The sequence below is a fragment of the Bremia lactucae genome, linkage group LG3 (genome assembly GCF_004359215.1).
Source record: "Bremia lactucae strain SF5 linkage group LG3, whole genome shotgun sequence".
NCBI lineage: Eukaryota > Oomycota > Peronosporomycetes > Peronosporales > Peronosporaceae > Bremia > Bremia lactucae.
In genome coordinates, this window is record NC_090612.1 from 3,757,405 (window position 1) to 3,777,779 (window position 20,375).

The window sequence follows — 20,375 nt, forward strand, 5'->3', positions numbered from 1 at the left end:
ATACCTCGCGTAACGGATGACGCTAGCCGTCATCACGGATGACGCTGGGCGTCATCCCTCCTAATGTGAATGCACCCGTGTGCATCACATCCACAAGGGTTGGTCACAAATGTGCACCACACCCGAGTGTTGGGTCTAATTACTATTATTTAGTAATTGACCATCCCCTTAAGAACACCAAGTGTACTTAACGAGGATTGTGCAACACTAGGGCAACTTTAGCCCGTTACACATCAGATCTTACATATATTTTGCTTAGATTTATATTTCTGTCAAAAGCTTATATGAAAATAACTTGCCTTATAAATTGTCTTGAGTTGGAGATCCAGTCTTTCGGCAAAAAAATCTTTAAGTATGCTTAAGAGTGATGGCCTGATAACTTCAAGTAGAAACGCCATATCTCGCCAAAGTTTCAGCTCAGCCCCAAGATTCTCTGATATAATTTATAAAAGAGTGCAATCCCCCAAGAGAATAAAGCACATCTAGCGCCTAAAGTCAATCACTCGGAAGAATCTCTAATGCATATTATACCATATTTTTTAGAATAAAGCCTTCTCTCGTAGTTGCAGAGCGATAGTTATTTACTGAACGCGCTTATGACGGGCACTTCTACTACGCAACTACGGAATCTCGCGAAATGGAGACCAATCGCGGTAGCACGAGTCAAATGCCTTTTCGATGCAATCGTCCGCCTGGAAACCAAAACGGAAATGTTCAGCACAATTCATAATTCATGCACACACGCACAGACCCTTCCCTTGCAAGCTTCATTCTGCTCGATGGACAATTTAGCTCGTCGCCGAGTGCAGAGCTAAGCAACCAACATACAGGCACAAGACTGACGTTAGTAACTGATTTAGCATGTAATAGCTAGGTAGATGCACCTGATGTTGCTTGCTGACATTAAAATTTTTGCGGAAAAGCTCGTTTTTCCAATCGCAGTCACCACTCAGCGCTGCAGCGCGAATCTATTAAGCATGAAGTGCCCCAGTGAATACTCGTGCTAATTGCAGCTAATGCGCTCTAAATTTGCAAGCAAAATATACTTCACTGCATGCGTGATGCTCGCACTTGTTCCAATCAACATTGTTGCGGCATTGGTCGAATGCGTGAATAAGTTCATGTGCTATAGTTCGGTTCATCCATTCCTGGTCCGGAATGTGGTTCTGACAAAGCAATACCTGAAATGACTCGACGATACGGCAGTCAGTAGACTTTCGATCATAGTTTCCACGTTAAAAGTTGTCCACTCACGCCTGCTTCGCCTTTGTCGTCTAAATGAAACCCTCCATTGATTTTTTCAGTGCAGTAAACGCTGGAAAAAAAGCCAGGTTTCAAGCTACAACCCGTCTTTTCCATGGCATCCACCAAAAACTTGACGCGTGAGCCTGCGCGTTAGAGGAGCTTCCGCATTATCAGTTTTTCAAAAGTGAAAGCTGTTTTCAATGCTGTGCGCTTACACTTAGTGAGGGCGTTCTCGCGCATGAATTCACATTTCTGACGGCGCTTCTCCTCTTCGCTTGCGTTCAAAGTCGCGCTTCTAAAGGTTTTCCTGGTCAATTCCATTTTTACTTAATGTTGAAGGCCAATAATATTAAAATAAATGTTTTGGTTCACGAATGATTGGTTTTTAGCGCTCTTGTGATTGATCATGCTGCTTCTCCCTGTAGTGGAAGCTGCGCTACATTTAATCGACCGTTCGATCCCTACTCTAGTTCCACAACCGCACCCACTGCCTTAAGTTTCTCAACCAATGCATCGGCTTCCTCCTTTTTCACGTCTTTCTTTAATGTACTAGGGGCGCCCTCCACAAGCTCCTTGGCCTCTTTGAGCCCTAAACCGGTAATGGCGCGCACTTCTTTAATAACTTTAATCTTACTCTTGGCATCGAAACTAGCCAATTTAAGATCAAAAGCTGTCTTCTCTATCTTGGCTTCCTCAGCAACAGGAGCAGATCCGCTGGCAGCACCGCCACCCATACCAACTTGAAACGCGGACTCGGCGATGCCAAACTTAGTCTGTAGAGATTAACACCCGGTATTAGTACAATACTGGTAGAAGCTCCTGCTGTAGATTTAAAGACGAACCTGAATACCGTGCGAAAGTTCAGCGATTTCCACCATATTCAAATCGAGGATTTGGTCCAGTACAATTTGCACCTTGTGGGTTAGCGCTAGCTCCTCCTCAGCATTTGTTGGAACCTTGGCAGCGTCGTCCGAAAAAAATGAAACTTTGTGTTGACGCATCGTACTGTTGCGTATCCAGCGCGTAGCTGCATTGCGGACTGCCACCTGAGATAAGCGCGAAAGCATGCTAAGCCGTCCAGGAATGTTCACTAAAATTTGGCTCGACAGGTCTCTAATCACCACGAGCCTTTTTCAGCCACTTATGGTGCTGCTACGTAAATGAGGGTTCCTGTATCGCCTATGATCAGATAGCATATCTTCTTGACCAATCAAATTGGAAGTATCGAGACGTTGCTACGTGTCATTCCTCGGGCAGATTTCTTGACGAACATAACGAACTAGAGGCAATGATTCGCATGCTTTTGCTCGCGGTAGCTCTGCCGGTGGCCACCGTGAATGGAGCAATTGTCAATCATTTGGTGCGATTGTTTAAGAACGTAGTATAAATATGCTTTCTTACAAATATTATGTGCAGGCCAAGCGTACGTTCGATTTGACTAAGCATGTGGTGCGTGAGTACACCGAATATCACTTCTCGGACGCCAGCGCTGAAGTAAAGACGTACGACGTGGCTTTTCCACGGGCGCTAGAGACTCATCTAGCGCACGTTTCTGCGCGCTGCGGCAAGTCTTCGTGCGAGATTGTAGCAGCTGCGAAAGAGCATGCAGGCATTGCAACGACGCCGGAAGACACTGCACTCTACACAGTGCAGCTAAAAAACACCGTGTCTAAGGGAGAAAAAGGCATTGTTAAGATCACTGCTTACTATACTCGTGTATTGACACCATACCCGGCGGAGATCTCGCAGAAGGAAGACCAGCTTGTTTTATTCGAAACTAGCCATCTCATCAAATCACCTTTTGTTACCAAGACGCAGACAACTAAGCTTAAGTTGCCTTCAGGAAAAGTAGAAAGCATTCGTGCTGCCGATCCAATTTTAAGGAAGGGGTCGGTGGTCACCCTTGGACCTTACACAAACGTGGAGTCGTTTGCCACTGCCTCGGGACTAAGTGTTCATTATAAGAATCACGTTCCATTCATGACCGTAACAAAGCTTACGCGTGAGATTGAAGTGTCAATGTGGGGCCGTGTGTCTTTTGAAGAGGTTTACGACATGCAACACACTGGCGCTAAACTGAAAGGCGGTTTTTCTCGTTTGAATTATGTGCAGCTACAGCAGCACGGTGCCTCATTTCACGAGATGCACGCACACCTGCCCAAAAATTCAGTAAACGTTTACTACCGCGACCAAATTGGCAACATTTCTACCTCACGTCTTCGCCCTGCCAGCCCCTCTGGCTCATACCAAGACCTCGAGTTTAAGCCACGATTTCCATTGTTCGGTGGTTGGAAGAGCCAGTGGTACCTTGGTTACTCAGTCCCCTTATACTCGGTGTTGACGCATTCCGGAAACAAATTTAAGCTCGAGGCGGACTTTTCGACGCCTGTTCAGGGTGCCTCAGTTGACGACCTGACTGTAAAGATTGTTCTTCCAGAAGGTGCCACGAACGTGCAGGTAAATGTTCCGTTTAGCCTGGACAGCATAAGTGAAACGACGCGTCAGACATACCTCGACACGCCCGCTATAGGCCGTCATGTGGTAATTTTGGAAAAAAAGAATGTCGTGGCTGCTCACAATGTGCCTTTCGAGGTGACCTTCGACTTTCCAGCCTACTATATGATGCACGAGCCTTTGCTGCTTGTGTCGGCCTTTCTGGCTGTTTTTGTCATCTGCATGCTCCTCTCTCGACTCGACATAAGCATTGTTCACAAGTCGGTGAACAAGAAGAAGACATAGTAGTTTCAGTACGTAACGATTACTAGCAAGCTTAACGCGACGTCGTGTGAATACTGCAGCATTAGTCCTTTAATGAATTTGTCAGCAGTATATAAAGTCACCATAACGAAACTGTCAGCAATGAAGTGTTAAGTGTTAAAAGCAGTATATTATGATTCATTAGACGCAAGTCAACAAGCGCAGCAAGGTTACACACACCAAGCAACGATTTTCAAATCGGATTATGCGCGGTGCTGACGAGCCAAAGGGCCAAGCCATTTGGCCTTTTCTTCCGCCGTTTGGAAGCGACCGTGCCCAAATTTGGACGAGGTATCAATAAACTTGAGATGGATCTCTTCAAGGGCAGAACGCTTCGTGTGCACCAAAAGTGACTTACGCAGAGTAAGAACACGCTTCTTGGTACCAACAATAGCGCCCTTAATCATAAGCCAGTCCTCATTAATAATACCGTAATGAGGAAAGCCACCAAGGGGAGTGATATCCTTCTCCGTCAAGTCTTGCTGAGTCATACACGACTTTTTGTCGCCAGCGGCACCGATGCGATAAATTTTCTTGTTAATTTCCGTACGGTGGTGGTAACCGTGTTGACCTGCACGTGGAACTGTAAAGCGAACACGCGACGGGTGCCAGGCACCAATACAGGCGACCTTACGCAGACCCCGGTGAGTTTTACGGGGAAGACGGGTGACGCCCCAACGAGTGATGACGCCTTCAACACCGTGTCCCTTGGTAACGCCGATAACGTCAATCATTTCATCCTTTGCAAAAACAGCCGTGACAGGAACTTGCTTCTCGAAGAGCGACTTCGCAAAGTCTACTTTGTCAGCAACTGAGCCGCCATTAACCTGAATTTCAAGGATATGGGCTTTCTTTTGACGAAGCTTCACTTTGCGAACCTGCGTGTGAGCGAGGACGCGAACAACTTGGCAATACTTTTTGATGCGATTTAGCTCGTTTTCGATATCATCGGGGGCTGTCTGGTACTTTTTGGCGTACTTGGTAAAAGCTTTGCGCTTTGATTTGTACCAATTCTTGTAAAAGCGACGCTTTACTTCCTCGCTTAAGTGCTCGGCAAACACCGTAGTGAGCGTGCGAAGGCCGCGAGGGGTTTCTAGGTAGCCAACAACGCCGATAACAACCATGGGAGGTGTCTCAACGATCGACACGGGCTCAACAATTTCTTTCTTGTGGACTTTAGAACCAGGGCGGTCCACTTCGCGCATGATGTGAGTCATTCCAGCCTTAAATCCCATGAAGGCTGTTAGGTGTGGCGCCTTGGAAGCATCATCGCGCGGGAATTTGCGAACGCGGCCACGATGGTGCTTGGTACGCTTCTTTGGAAGGAAACCTAGATGGCCGTGACGTGGCGCTTCAAACTTACGGTGACCCATTCGTGAGAGATACTGCGAAACTCACAATAATGGCTGCTCGAACGATCAAAGCTGGATGCAAGCGGTGTCAACCAACCAATTAAATCGGACATAAGCGCGTACAATTTCAAAAAGCTATAGATGTTCGTATTACCTAGACAGAAATCGAGCTTTAGAGTTGTTGATGCTGATAGCAGCCAAAAACCGCACCTTGTTGGCCTTTTAATGCTAAAGTACTACAAACTTGTCTAAATGACGAGGATCCACAATCATTATGCCGACCTTTATGTTTCGCTTACCACGTTTTTAATATCAAGTATTCTTCTACAACCTTTAATGCACGTGATACCTACTCATAAGATTTTTTTTTTGTGATCAGATGGTCTATTAACACGGTTTAAACTATGTACAAGATCTCTAGTAAATGCGGAGCCATGAGTTCAGATCCGGTGTTTCCGGCGGCAGACCCTGGCTGCGCCCAGACAGGCCTGATGACCCTTCTGGAGCCCGTTCAAGCAACTCGATGCAGGCAAACAGCACAGCGCCCATAATGGCAGATGACTCTTTTCGGTGATCTCGGGTTGCTATTGCACGTAGCTGGCAGACGCAAGATGCCCAAAAGCTCTGCGTGGTTGCGGATAGTTCAGTAACTGCAGCTTGGTAGACGGCTTCGTTCCTGTCGGTCCACAGCTTTGTGTGACACATTGTCGCTAGAATGTGCCACATTTTCTTCCAAACTCTTTCGGCCACTATCCGATCGTCCTGGAAGCGGTCCTCCAGACTTGCTGTTCGGAGCGGTGGTACGTTGTAAACTTGTCGACTAGCACACGCATTAAAGAAATGCTGAGTTCGCTGTCTTGTTATTCTCTCACCTGTCCAATGTCCCACTATTTTGTCCCATAGTGCACTAGCGTACGAGCACTCCTAGAATATATGAGCTGGTGTCTCCTTTTCCCCCGGGCAGCCCGGTCGCTTCCGACAGTCGTTGTTCTCGGCTCTCCCAGCATGGTGGAGATTAAGTTGCCTGGTTGCTATCCGATACCCAGTCCATACTTGGAATCAGTTAGACCATTACTATGATCCCATGCTTGCCGAGGTGTTTGGGTGAGCACTGCACGTTGCCATGCATCCGTGGATGCACATGCTTCCAAATGGTCTAGAAAGACTCCCAGAGGTCTGGCCAAGCTTTTTTTTTGTAAAATTCGAAAGCTTGCCGTTTCAGCGCAGCAGAGACGGACTTGTTCGGCGTTGTGTCAGAGACCGACCACGGAAATCTGTGGAGCTGAGGGTGCGACTCAAAGACGAAGCCACTAGCCTGTAATTCGAGTTGGACGGGCTGCTGGTCTGCCGTGGAGTACACCGCAAGTACCTGAAGCGTCCCCATACATATCCAAAGTATGCCATCTTCCTGCTGGAGCAGATTTATTTGCTGTGTTGGATTGTGCACACTGCCCAGTGGTTTGCCCACGATAACTCCACCGCCCTGATAACTCCAGACGTATGGCGCAAGACCCGTTGGTGCATGTCGGAGCCGCAGTGGTGGATTCGTTCCCAGGCTTGATCCAATAGGTATGTATGGCGAAGTAAGAAGACGAGCTGTAGCCCACCGCCGTAATTTCTCCATCGTATGGGGTTGGGGATGATGGGGAGGTAAGGGTATCGTGATGACATGTTCCGTAGGTCCAATTCATGAGATGCTGAGTCTTGCCAGGGTACAGACTTCGATTCTGTCGTATGCATGTCTGGTTAACATGTCGCCGAACTGATCCCGAATCCAGGGGTTCGCTGACCAGTTAAACTTGGACCAAAACCGCCTGATCTGCTCTGGCACATCACCCGCACTGAGCCCGCGTGTTGGAAATGGAGAGGAGTAGGATACGACAAATTCGTCTTCCTTCCACCAGCTGGCTTCGCTCCTTAGTAACCGCTTTCGAGTGTGTAACAGCATGCGATGTGATTCGTTCCACCTGGTCCGGTGTTGGGGTGAGTCATTCTCCTAGCGTTCTCTGTAATTCTCGCTCGGGAGTTCGAGTCATGTGAGGAGGTTGTCGGCGTCCCCCATCATTGACGAAACCACTATTCTGTTGAGTTTTTGACAGTCCACGGTATGCCCATTGACGCCATGCCGTGAAATACCTGCCAGGACGTTGAGTTAGCCAGAGAATCGCATGCTTCGTTCGTTGGGTCTTGACGGCGACTGACACATCGACAAGCCCGATGCCCTCAGCTTTTGTTGGTGTCACGAGCAGACCCGGGTTGACTTTGTGCCGACTTATATCCGTCGTCGTAGCGTGTAACCATAAAAATTGCTGGTATAAATTTGTCACTTCTGTCATCGCCTACTGCGGGTATGTCAAAAACACTTGCTGTAAAAAGCAATGAGGGTAGTACGATAAGATTGAGGATAAGAACTCGATTCGCCACACTTGTCGCCACCTGTGATGCCGTGAGTAGGCGACGTTGAATCTTCTGTATCCTCACCGCCCAATTCTTATTCACTAATTCCCCAGCCTAGGTATCGGGTTGTATCGCCTGGCGGCTTAACATCGATGCCCATGTAGATTTTTAAAAGCACTGACCGGTTCAGAAACATGGTTTTGCTCTTGTCTGGTTGAACATGCAAACCCGATAGAGCCCCAAAGGCTTTAACAATACTGAGAGCAGCAGAGTGTAGAGTCATCACCAAATGCTGGAATAAATGTCTTTGCCCTGAAATACCCGGCGTTAGCAATCCTCTGAGCAAAAAAGATAAGGGCGCTAGCGGGCAACCTTGTCGAATTCCGGACCGCACCGGTAAGGCTGAGGACTCGTAGCCGTTCACCACAAAACTGGCCGTCGGATGCGTCGTATGAGGTCGACAAATCGTTTGTCGAAACCAAAGAGATGCATATTTTCATACAAAAACTCACGGTCGACAGTATCGTAAGCCTTGCGAAAATCCAGAAGTAAGATACATCTGCTTCGCTCGGCGGCCAGATCTTCCTGGTCTGCTGCTGTCATCAATTGAGCCATCATCATCACACTTTTTTCCCCATCCTTCGCCCATGTACAAAACCCTGATGTGAGTCGCTAATAACTCTCGGCAGAAATTGCTGTAGCCGGGTAGCCAGCTCCTTCGCAAATACCTTGTAGCTTGATTGTAACAGAGAAATTGGTCTGTAATCCATGGCGTCTTCAGAGTCGCCCTTTTTCCGGAGAGGAATAATGTGCGCCTCGAGAAAAGAGGGAGGTAGCTCTGCTCCAGCCATAATTTGATCTCCAATTTGCACCAGTCCCGGTACCATTAGCGCCGCAGTATCCTTGCAAAAGTCGTTATTTAGACCATCAGCGCCGACCGATTTATGACGCTTGAGCCCTGTTATAGCCGAGAGCACCTCTGCTTCTGTAAACGGTCGCAGCACGCACTCATTATACAGAACTGTTATGCGTTGATCCGGCTCGATTATCGCAAACTTTTGCCTCTCTTCCGTTAGGAGGTTGTTTGACGGGGTTCGGTGACTCCGACGCAAGATATGCGCCCATTCTGAGGCGAATTGATCCTCTACCGATGCCCTGACCGGAAATTTCGGACCGTAACGCGCTTGATGGGAAGTTATGTGCTGGTCCCGTTCCCAGTTGGCGACCCGCCTGTAGGACCAGCGGAGACGTTCTGTTGACCGCTCTAATGACTCTCCTAGACGCACTAAATGACCCTACGCATCTTTCCCAGATTGGCGGATTGATTCCCACTGTCGACGTGTTACAAACTGCTGCCGGTTGCTCTGACGAAGTTTCGCTAGATAACGTTTTCGGCGCTGTTTTTTTCGTGTACGTACCATCTTAATACAGTGTATGCTAGCTTTTATATGCGCTCCCCAGGATTGTATTGTGGGTGCCCTGCCCACCCCAGCGTCCGTCAAGCCACGTTATAAGTCCTTTTGAATTTGGTTCGCCTGATCAGTTCGGATTGGATACGAAGCTCGTTGGTGGTGAGTCACTGTGCGATCCAAGGGCCTCGTCCTTAGATGGAGAACCACTTGATCGTGGTCCGAATACGGACATGGCGGAGACGTTGAGACCCAGAAGACCTCTGAAGCCCAGTCGTGAGGAACGTAGAAACGGCCAATCCGGCTCGCCGTCTCCTCTGTCCAGTAAGTAAAATGATGAGTTGTATCGAATGTATCATCGTCAGCATAATCCCGTAGATGCCGAGTGTCACTCATGCCCATCCCCCTTACCAGCTCCTGTAGTGCGGGACTTTCAGGCCGGCTAGCTTTCCGGGGACCTTATCGGTCTATCTGCGGGCTTTGTACGCAATTAAAATCCTCTAACAGAATAGTTTCGCCCGATGTCATGTTTCATTCCTGAAGACCGGTAAAAAACTTCTCGCGCTCGGCTCGAATTGTTGGTGCGTACACATTTAAAAGAGACAAATTGTCGATTTGAACGCCGATCGCCCGTGAATAATATTTGTCTTCATTCCGCGCTGTAGCTAGAGACGCCGCCTCGGGTGAAAGCAAGATGGCCACACCGCGGGCCTTGGTAGAACCGAGACTCCAATCAGACATAGTTGCTTGGTCCGGGTCTCGGTGCTTGCCCCTCATCCTTTCCAGTCTTGTTGTAGTGTTCTCGCTTCCTCCGCGGCCACCTCGTGTGTTTCTTGGATACACCAAGCCATCGGCCTTCGATGCCCCGGCAATTGACGCCAGGCCGTCATCCACTGGTGACGCTTATCCTTTGAAAAGCCGAGAACGTTTTGGGTTATGAGCCGTCGGTCGGATTCTTGCCTCTGTGTTTTCCACTGTCTTTTGGGGTCGAAACTGTTCAGCAAAGTGTTGCGCGCGTAGGCGGTCAGCACACGCACGATAGATCTTCTCCGTGAAAGCGGTCTGAGAGTGAAACTCGTGAAGTGCCCTCAGTACTGGATGTAGGTTTTTTCTTCGGGGCGTGCTAGCCCTGCGTAGAAAAATTCTCGAGTGATGTCCAAATCCGCCACGTTGGACGAAGAGTAGTAAGCCTCCATGTACCTGGCGTTGGTTGCAATCAGCTTAAAGTATGATCTGATTTTTTCCGGCGCCCTAGTCGCCGGAAAAAATCCGTCCACTAGCGCAGCAATCTCTTGATCGTACAGAAGCGCACACGACAAATGGTGACTTAATCTGGAGCGCCGTCTTGGATCGCATAGTTTAAGTTAATCATCCCCGGCGTAATTAAGGACCTCTAATTGAGTCCAGTGATGGCGACAGCATCGTGTGATCTGGTCTACGTCTCACATGTTCGAGCCATCGCTGCACCCATAACTTTGTTTGCTGATCCATCGGTGGATTGTTGTAACGCTGTAACGCATCCTCCACGCAGTCACGCCTGCTCTCCGTCTTCCATTGATCGACGACCGAGTTGTCTAGTATTTGCAGAAGCTCTCCCGGAAACACAAAGCGTTTTACCAGCCACAGAAGATGATCTGGTGCGAGTCGGGCTACCCACTCCCACTCCGCAGTGGAGCTGTTGGCAGTAGGAAAATCCAGTTGCTGTGGGTTGGGCCACGCTGGTTCTAGCTGCTCCCACGAAGCAGCCCAGTAATCTCGATCTATACGATCGCAGCTCTCGTCATTTGCTAGCATAAGCATCGGCATCGGCTCGGCGCGGCCTCGCTTAAAGTCTGTCGTGTTGTGCTTGTGTGACGCGTCAGCCTTCCCTGTCTCTGCTTGCTCAGGAGAAGACTCATGCCCTCTTTTCCGGTCCATCGGCGGGGCTTCCCGTAGATGACTCGGCGGCGTCGTTGGTAGCGCTTAAAGGACTAGTTATCGCTACACCGTTACTAGCGCGCGACTCTATTCTTGCCGCGGGGTTTCTGCGGTCAGAGTCGGATCCGTGCCCGCACCTTCCGGAGAGTAAGCTGTGACAGAGTTATGCTGAGGTGAAATCGGCTGCGCGTCTACGCTCACTGCGAGGACCCCAGAAGTGCCCGATTTTAGCCCTAGTTTCTGGCTTGGTCTCTTCCAATTCAAAATCTGGTAGCCGGCTCGTGTACCCTGAGTGCAGAAAAACTGAATAATGGCGCTCGTGATGCTGTAGTACGTGGACTCGATGGTGTGCCTATTTTTCCGGCCACCACTTCATCCATAAATTCCCCAATTAGAAGCGGATATTCCGCTGCAGTCTTGACCACTCTGTGATGACGTGTGACTGTGGTTGGAACATACTTGACACACCTCCAGCCATGTGAGTCGCCATCGATGCTCTCAATCACATAAATAGATCGTTTAAAGAAGTTTGATGCCATTCAAACAGTATCATTCCCTCCCCATATGTCCTCGGGTACCATGTCCGCTCTGAACGATGAGCTTATAGCATAATCTTCCAAGTACAACCATACCTGCGACGCCGACTCAGCGCGTGTCATTCCCTTCCACCCTCGACAGACATTGTCCAAAAGGTGCACTCGTTAGTCGTAGGCGAGCTGGTCTTCTAGATTTAATAGGCCCGAAGATTTGATGCCGCGTTTCAGGCAGGCCGTCAGGTGTTCAAGCGATCTTCCTGGATCATCTAAGTTGGCGTTCACCGCCGCTTGAACAATCGACATGGCAAGGCAGGTTCCGGTAGCAGGTGTATCAACTGCCAGTTGCATTATATCTCGGATAGTGTTGCTGGGGGGTGGACCGACCTGGCTCCGATTGACAGAGCCTTTGTTCGCCGCTTTAGCATACGCTGGACCAGCTAGCAGAAAGTTTTCCTCTCATTCCGCTTAAGAGTCATAATGACCGGAACTGGTGAAATTGGAGCGAGTCCTCGCTCACGCCCGACCGTTTTGTCGTGCGACTTCCGGGAAAGTCACGGTGGTATGAGAAGTCTCCTCCTTTGCTTTTTCTCATCCTCTCGGATGTCTGATGTTAAATCGGTCATCGGGAGGATGGTGTCCGTTTCCCCCGAACTGCGTGTTCGTCTTATCCTCTGCCTGTTGCTTCTCATCGTCCTCTGTTTGCCGCTTTCTATTACCCTCGTCCTCTGCGTGATCAGCTCTCTTTGCAGTGCTTGGTCTGGCCGGAATTGCGCGAAAAGTCAAGTTTCTTGTGCGCCCCTTTTTAGAAATTCGGGTTAACCAAGGCTGTTGTTCCATCGGTTTGGATCGAGGCTGTAGATGCTCGAATTTCGTCCCTTGTTCAGCTTGGGGTGCGCTACTCACTGCGGGAGAGGCGTTGAGCTCCCTTGCTTGAGATGTACATGCTGCTTCCCGCTGCCGCGGGGCGGTGACTGCTTCTTGAGCAGCTTTTTCTGCTGCATCCTGGAGCTTTAACCGGCTCGCCGCCATAGATCTGATTTCATCCATACTAGAACAAGATTTGGCTAGGTCCTCGAGCTCGCGCACGTCGTCTTCTGTCACGACTAATCTCCCTGGGCCTCTTAATAAGGCATCGGTGAAGCTACACCGGGCTATTGTGTATCCCAGATTACCACAATGTAGACATTGAAGCCTGTGTTCAGCATTGGGGTGCTTCACAATGATGGTAGTGCCAAACCAGAGGAGTCGCACCACACCATCTAAGAAATTAGGACAACCCGTCAGCTTGAACGTAACTCTCCAAATCGTGGACGTCCGTGACTCCGGAGTATGAGTGTCCAGGTCTTCCATCTCAAATTCGGACGGTATTTTGCCTTTAAATATGCTGCGATCCTGCCAACGTCACCAATTCGGCTGAGGTTATTTAAGTTTGTAGTGTATTCTACACGTCTTCCTTGTGGTTTTCCATTCAGCCCTTGCTGTCGTTGCTAGATAGAACCTTTGTCTGGGATGTGGGCGTTCTGGAGCCGATTCACTTTTCCATAGAACGGCTCTCGGACCTTCTTGTGGCGTTCAGCTGTAGTTCTAGTGAAGAAATAAAAAGGTATGGTTTTGGTTACGTGATCATATCCAATAGTCTTGGTCTGACTCAGCATAAGATGGAGATCAGGTGATCAATTCGCTCCAGCTCCGCTGATTCCAGGATTGCCTCCGTTATGGCCTTTGTAGTCCGTCGACTTATTTTTATAACGCGAGCCCGATCCAACTGCAAAATTAATTCTCCTTCGACTTTTGCTTGGATTGTACTATATAAGCGCAGCCTCTCTTCACTTTTCAATACTTGCTGGATAGAGTCAGGCATGCGCCTGCATGCCACTGTACCTTCGACTAGCCCCGCAATGATCGCCCACTCGTCATCTAAGCCTTCTCGTACTTAGTGCTGCCCTGCACGAGCAGCCGGTGCCGCACATAGTGATCTAAGGCGAGTAATGTTTCCCCCTGTGAAAGCAGCGAGGTCAAACATGAACTCTTCAAAACGGTGGTTTTGGTTGCCAACTCGCGGCGTTGCCTGACGTGAAGCCGTCGCTCCGGTAAGGACCACTCGAGACCATTAATTTAAAACTGGAGCTTGGACCCATTTCTGTTGGCTGGAGAGACGACGGATTATCTTTTTAAATGCCCACTGTGTCGTTAATAGTTCACGCGATATCGCCGTCGCCGTTTTCTGCCAGTCTGAAAATATCCCTCGTCCTTGTACGAAGACTTGCTCAAATGGACCGACTAAAGCTGCAGTTTCCTCTGCGATCAGAGCCGAAAAGCGCTTCCTCGCCGCCGGTAAAGCCTCTAACTGGACTGCACTGCACTATAGGCTTCAGCGAATAATGCCTTAATTGTGGTGCGCCACGCTTCCACTTGTCCCACGTTCGGTGACTCAGCATGCCCTCCACCAGCGCTTCAAACATTTCTACCGATGATATAGTGCGCTGGCTTTGCTGTCTCCCAGGGGCTGGCGAAATTGAAGTAGCCTTGACAGCCGTACCGTCTCTTATTGTAGCCCTGTCCTCACCTGCTTTCTCCAGGTTGACCTTTACCCCCTTTTGTACGGGGACTTCAGGGTCTAAGCAACTGGCCTGATAAGGCTCAGGAGAAGTAAAATCTCGCGATCTCGCCGATAAACTGCTCGGATTCAACGATTGGACCATTAAGTTTGACCCGTTGCTCCTTTCTCTCGCTTTAGTGAAACTATCAATGGCAATGCTTGTCTCCGTCTGCGTCACCCGCAGTTCGTGGATGACGTCTCCACTTAAGCCGTCTGAGCATGCTTCCGCCCCCAACGGGGCCGATACGTGTGGCTCTATCACCTCCATTTCCTGTCCTCCCTCGGGAGCAGGAGGGGGCCGACATCACGCTCTTGTCTAGGTTTTATTATACCAAAAGGGACCTGATTATACTCCTTCTTGACCAACTGATCACTGCTTCGCAGATTGGGGGGTGTTTAATACTAACTTAATTATAAACTAATCCAAAACATGTAATAAAGTATTATCTGTCTCTCTCTTTGCGCACATCCAGCGCTGACTGGACCGCGGAGCGAGTAGATATAATGGTCTATATCTACCAATGGATAAGTTTTCCGAATATTACTACGTAAAGTAATATTCTCCAAATATTCTCTACCTTTTCCATAATATATTAATTAACAACCTTTAAGTGTTAATTTCATGTAACGATACACCCTGTTACATTTACCGTGCGTTATGATTCAATCTTTACAGGTTCGACAAGAGCATCGCACCAAATCATTTGCAAACAATTTATTTAATTTATCATGCGATGGAATATCGACAAGCTCATCATGCTCGTCCCGTCATGATTCAACACGGCAAATATCGAGCTGCTCGAAAATCAAGCGCACATGGAGCAGCTAAAATACAACAATACTTTATTTCATAACATTCATCGAAGCCGATCGTCTACCAAAATCGATACTTTACAGTAAAAAACTCCAGCAATTAGTATTTGAGCCATCACCCATCAATTCTCGTAGTCATGACTTCATCCACCGTTGTGACAGCGCTACTTAATTGGTTTGAAGCCCATGGCGGAAAAAATCCTAAGCTCGAGATTCGGTATCTAGGCGAGCTCGAAGGCCATGGCGTATACACGAAACAGGCACTTAAACGTACTGAAACGACGATTCAAGTGCCGTTTCAACTCACCATGAGCATTAAGTCTGCAGCTCAATCGGATCTGAGTCCTGTCTTTGAAAAGTATCATCAGATTCCGGACGATGAGATCTTGGCACTTCATTTAATGCACGAGCGTACGAAAGGCAAGAATTCTTTTTTTGCTCCATTTATTGCATCATTGCCTACGACATTCGATCTACCCGTCTTCTGGACGGCGACGGAGCTCCACGAGCTCCAAGGTACCAATGTCGTCCTTTTGACCCAATTAATGCAAAAGCAGCTTCAGCACGATTTTGAAAGCATTCATCAAGCCGTAATTACGGATTTTCCAGCAATATTTAGAGCGCTCCCGACACTGACGCTTCACGACTACACGTGGGCAATGAGTGTCATTTGGAGTCGTGCATTTGGAATTACAAGGAAAGCAACGTACGTTCGCGTGTTATGTCCAATCTTGGACATGTTTAATCACGACTCGCGTGTTTGTGACCCTTTGGACGACTTTGTGTCGTATGATCCTAAAAAAGACATCCTCCGTCATCACGTTCCACACGACGTCGTTGCAAACTCGGCGTTGACAATTAGTTACGGACTATATTCCAATGCAAAACTCTTGTATTCGTACGGATTCGTGGCAAAAGAAAACAATCACCGCGTTCTGGATTTCTGGATGAAACTTCCACGGAATGATCCACAGTGGAGAAGGAAGCAATTGCTACTGGATTCGAATGAGTTGACGAACAATCAGACATATGACTTTCGAGGAACGCTGTTTCTAAAGGATGTAGACGAGCGATTGCTAGCGACTTTACGCGTCATCGTAGCCAATGAACACGAATGGAATCTTCTTGATAAGGTACTGCATGGCATCGAATTCAAAAGTATGGTGGCATGGTTATGACAATATTGTTTGACTAGGCATTTGAGGAATCGATCGTTTCCATTCGCAATGAATTGGCCGTGTATGAAGCTCTACAGACTGCGTGCCGCCGCAAGCTTGCTACCTATGCTACAACGTACGTTTTCAAAGTGTGTCGTTACTATCGACGATCAAGTCGCTGACTCGGAATTGTTTTTTTTTAATTTTTTTGAATCGCCATTAGACTCGAAGAAGATCAAGGTTTAGTACTTCACGCAGAAACCGAATGGAATCGTCGCTTATCATGTGCGATTCAAGTGCGTATGGAAGATAAGCAAGTATTGACAAGCGTAGTGAACACGTTGGAACAATGGAAACACACTCTTGTGGAATCTCCAGAAACGTATCCACCAAGCACCACGCGGGCTCTCGAGTTGATGTAACATCCAATCGTTTTTTTTTTATTTCGCTACCATGTACTTGCATTAGAGTCTCTCAAAAAGTAGACGTCTGTATTGTTATTTCAACCATTATTGTTAAAAGCGGCATCGTAGCTTCATGCAAGAAGTTTGCGAGTTAGCAATTGGCGAAGTACACTTGATGTAAAGTAGGGCATACAAGCGATAACTTGTTCGTCCGTCAAAAACTTGGCTCCACGAATGTCTTTTCGACACTTGGGTGATCCACATTGACACGCAAACTTCTCGTCCATGTCCCATTCACTCGTTGCATAGTCAAACGAAAGGTATTCGCCCTTGTGAATTGGTTTAATGGCGACAAACGATACCAAAGCCTCGGTTTCGACAAGGTCAATGCGCGTATTGGGTTCGCAACTATGATTTACAAACTTGAGTCCTCCGGACATGTGCACATGCTTCTCAGGCGTCATTTGGACTGTAAATCGCGTTGGCTCGGGGTACTTTCCACCACAACCATGCCGTTAATCAAAACAAAGTGAGTTAGATGGTTACGCTACGTACCACCACTCCCGGAGATGACCCAATGACGTCGTCCTTTTGAAAAATCTCCCCCGCTACGGCAGAGCGCCACTCCTCGTTCCTATTTTAAAAAACATTTGCCTTTCAACAACTTTCTGGATCGAAGAGCTTTGACGTACAATTGTTTGATATAGAATTTTTCATTCAAGCCCTTGAACAAGTCGCGAACCGTGGCACTTTCTTGTGCTTCGAGACTTTGGTCGTCGTTCACGTTTATACGTTTTGTGCGGGTCGGGATACCAAAGTGGCGATGAACTAACGGGCCAATAGAGTGCATGGGTACATGAGCTTTTCGAGTGAACATGGTGGGAAAGTGAAGGAAGACGGATGTTTCAAGTCTGAGATCGAGATGGCCTATCAATGGACTAGACGAGCCTTGTACCACATGTCAAAATGTAGAAACTACCGTATTCGCGTGGTATTTGTAACCCCCGGAATTGTTTTTTGCGTGCTGCCATTGTGTATTGAACATGTGGACGCAGGCACCTGATATATATATTCGTAGAAAATAAATTGAAGGAATTGACATTACGCCAACTGTGTGGGCTTTTTGTAACCTTAAGTAACGTGTTTAAGTACACGCACGAGTTGCATTTCAATATAAAATATACGTCACACGGTTTTTCGTCAAATTATTAATGGCGCGGTGTGTATGGGTTCACCTCTTCCTCAAAAAGATCCGACGCAAGCTTTGAGAGCGCATGCATTGCTGTGTGATCCTCTGTCGAAATGTTTCCATGCACTTCAGTGTCCATCGTGCACAAACACGCGACAATGGTTCCATTCGGGGCCATAATTGGAAATCCGGCAACAAATCGCACCCCACGGTCGTAAACGTTTCGTAGGTGTAGCTCCTGTTGAACATTCAGTACGACAAAAGGCTTGCCATTCGCTAGAAACGACAAAGGACACGAGATGACTGCATCGGTCCTGGATCGTGAGATCCCAAAGACCCCAACAACGCGCGGAGCTTGCGAGCACGGAACTTGATGAAACGCGACAATATACGCAATGGCGCATTGCATACGATGTGCTGCAACTTGACAGATGGCGTTTAAAGCCGCGGAATACATTTCGTCGTCTAAATCAAGTTCCGTCTCGAGTTTTGTACGAATCGAATCAAGTCGAATGTTTGTCGTGTTTTCATTCAAGTTGTCGCGTTGGTGGCCACTCGTGTTACAACGTCTTCGTGGCATCATCCCATGTTCAAGAGGAGACGATGAATACGATCGTGTACGATTCGTTGGAATCCGAACGTCCTTGTGGGTTGTGTAACTAGTCGTCGCAATGCGAGATAAATGCCAACGAGCTTCGAGGTACTTGTCAACAATGTCGTTCTCGGGACCTTCCGAGCAACGCATGGATGTGTTGACACACAAATTTGGTGGCGTTGTATCGGACGTCACGTGTTGCACTACTTGACGAACAATCGCTAACGCTCGTGCACGGGTTGGCCCATGACTCGAGAAGAGCGCGTCGGCCAATTGCCGTCCAGACGTTGATGAAAACGACGTCGATGTCGTTGCAACACTACTACTGCGATCTTGTCGATGCCAAGAACTGTCATACTCTTTTAATGGCATTGTTTCTTCATTGGTGTATGCAATTGCACACGAATGGGTCTGAAATGGGACAAACACATTGTTTTCTTCTACTGTTGCCTGCGTTGATCGACTGGACGCAACGCGGTCATTTGATTGAAAACTTTGTGTGGAAAGACTTGCAAACGAAGGACGGAAGAAAGAAGGGTCCGGTTGAAACACACTGGCATCAACCGATGCCACACAAGTGTAGCAAAGTCGATGACGACGAACTGTTGGAGCCACGGATTCGACTTCAAACTTTCGACAACAGTCTCGACACACGCGTTGGGCACAGAGTTGACAAAATTGCGGGGAACGAAGGACATTAAACGGTTTTAAACACACATTGCATTGATTCTCGACCGTGTTGTTGCAAATCATTGGCGTGTGAAGCAACGAGTGGGATCCCAATCGTCGACGTCGTACGAGTGGCTCAAACGAACTCGTAGCCGTTGCTAAGAGATGCACAACGTATTTTGCTTCAAGTGTTGCGGTTCCTGGTGCCACGCGTGATCGACGAAATGCGTCGTGAGGACGAGCTTTTGAACGAAGGGTGGCAGTCGTGGAAGGGGTCGAATTTAAGACGTACGCTGTCATGACAATTTGAGTTTGATGGCCACTTAAGTCGCTGTAGGAACTCATGAGGTGATATCCAGCCGCAATTTGTTCCGTGTGTCTCGATTTCGAGGCATGTTGGGGACCCACGAGGTGGTCGTGGAGAGGCTGACGAAGTGTTTTCATGGTATACATGGCTTCGTTGGCATTGGGAGTATAGTGCGAGTATGCGGCAAAGCAAAGTCGTTGGCGACGACTTGGTTGTGTCGCTGCTGTCAAAGGATGGAGTCGTGATCGTCGTGAGCGTAGGACAATGGATTGAAGAGCACACAAACTTGGTGGAGAAGGGTCGTTTATATCCGATTGACAAGTGTTGTGTGAAAACAAGAGCTCGCCACTCTTGTATTTCTTGGATCCAAATAGTGCGCGCATACTGGCATCAAAATGAAGTGCATTGTGATTAAATAGCATCGTCATGGCTTCATCCAGTCGACAATTGAGCGTAACGTGAGCCATGACAGCGTACGTGACATCAAGGTCGTTTAAAGGCCATTGGGGAGGGTTATTGACTGGAGTGTTCGACTGCGTTGGCTCTCGTTCCACGGCATCATCGCACGTGAAAAGAGCGTCTCGAGACTCGATCATTGATTGTCGCACGTCGGCGATGCGAATCGATTTACGAAACCACTTGCACGTGTCCATGCTTTTCGTTCCTGGCTGAACTTTGGCGCGATCAAACTCGGAAATGTCAATTCCATGAAGCTTTTTTAAAAGGACCCAACAGGGTGGTGGTGGGTTGATTACGGGGACACGACGCCAGACACTGCTACGACGATATAATTCATTGCGATAATCGAGCACGGATCGAAGATTTGGGATGACACTGGTGGCTGTAGAGTAGATCTCTTGGTCGGTAAGGAGTGCGTGGATAGAGGAAGAAGAAGACGGTATTGCCGCATTACGTGTTGAAACACATGACGCGACGCTACTGTCACTGCATTCAAAATCAAAGCTTTGAATGCTACTTAGGCAACTGCTACTACCCAAGCAGCTGTCGGTCATTTCAACAATGAAGTGA

General features: G+C 48.1%; 5 protein-coding genes across 5 annotated transcripts; 2 read left to right on the plus strand and 3 right to left on the minus strand.

Moving 5' to 3' along the window:
• Positions 1-288: 288 nt before the first annotated feature.
• Positions 289-2,391, minus strand: CCR75_006277 (uncharacterized protein). The gene is made up of 6 exons (XM_067964347.1): positions 2,088-2,391; positions 1,461-2,018; positions 1,255-1,388; positions 1,047-1,181; positions 885-968; positions 289-811 (listed from the first exon to the last, which is right to left on the minus strand). Exons 1-2 carry the CDS (start codon positions 2,310-2,312, stop codon positions 1,707-1,709), a joined length of 537 nt encoding a protein of 178 aa, XP_067815386.1. The 5' UTR covers positions 2,313-2,391; the 3' UTR covers positions 289-811; positions 885-968; positions 1,047-1,181; positions 1,255-1,388; positions 1,461-1,706.
• Positions 2,392-2,400: 9 nt separating this feature from the next.
• Positions 2,401-4,145, plus strand: CCR75_006278 (uncharacterized protein). The gene is made up of 2 exons (XM_067964348.1): positions 2,401-2,605; positions 2,662-4,145. The coding sequence occupies exons 1-2, from the start codon at positions 2,534-2,536 to the stop codon at positions 3,982-3,984; spliced, it is 1,395 nt and encodes a 464-aa protein (XP_067815389.1). The 5' UTR covers positions 2,401-2,533; the 3' UTR covers positions 3,985-4,145.
• Positions 4,146-4,205: 60 nt separating this feature from the next.
• Positions 4,206-5,375, minus strand: CCR75_006279 (uncharacterized protein; the record flags this gene model as incomplete). Its single annotated transcript, XM_067964349.1, has 1 exon — positions 4,206-5,375. The coding sequence occupies one exon, from the start codon at positions 5,373-5,375 to the stop codon at positions 4,206-4,208; it is 1,170 nt and encodes a 389-aa protein (XP_067815390.1).
• A 4,908-nt stretch (positions 5,376-10,283) lies between these two features.
• CCR75_006280 (uncharacterized protein) lies at positions 10,284-11,077 on the minus strand (the record flags this gene model as incomplete). Its single annotated transcript, XM_067964350.1, has 2 exons — positions 10,284-10,289; positions 10,607-11,077. The coding sequence occupies 2 exons, from the start codon at positions 11,075-11,077 to the stop codon at positions 10,284-10,286; spliced, it is 477 nt and encodes a 158-aa protein (XP_067814840.1).
• A 4,085-nt stretch (positions 11,078-15,162) lies between these two features.
• Positions 15,163-16,604, plus strand: CCR75_006281 (uncharacterized protein; the record flags this gene model as incomplete). Its single annotated transcript, XM_067964351.1, has 3 exons — positions 15,163-16,158; positions 16,221-16,318; positions 16,406-16,604. The coding sequence occupies 3 exons, from the start codon at positions 15,163-15,165 to the stop codon at positions 16,602-16,604; spliced, it is 1,293 nt and encodes a 430-aa protein (XP_067814966.1).
• Between the last annotated feature and the right edge of the window lie 3,771 nt (positions 16,605-20,375).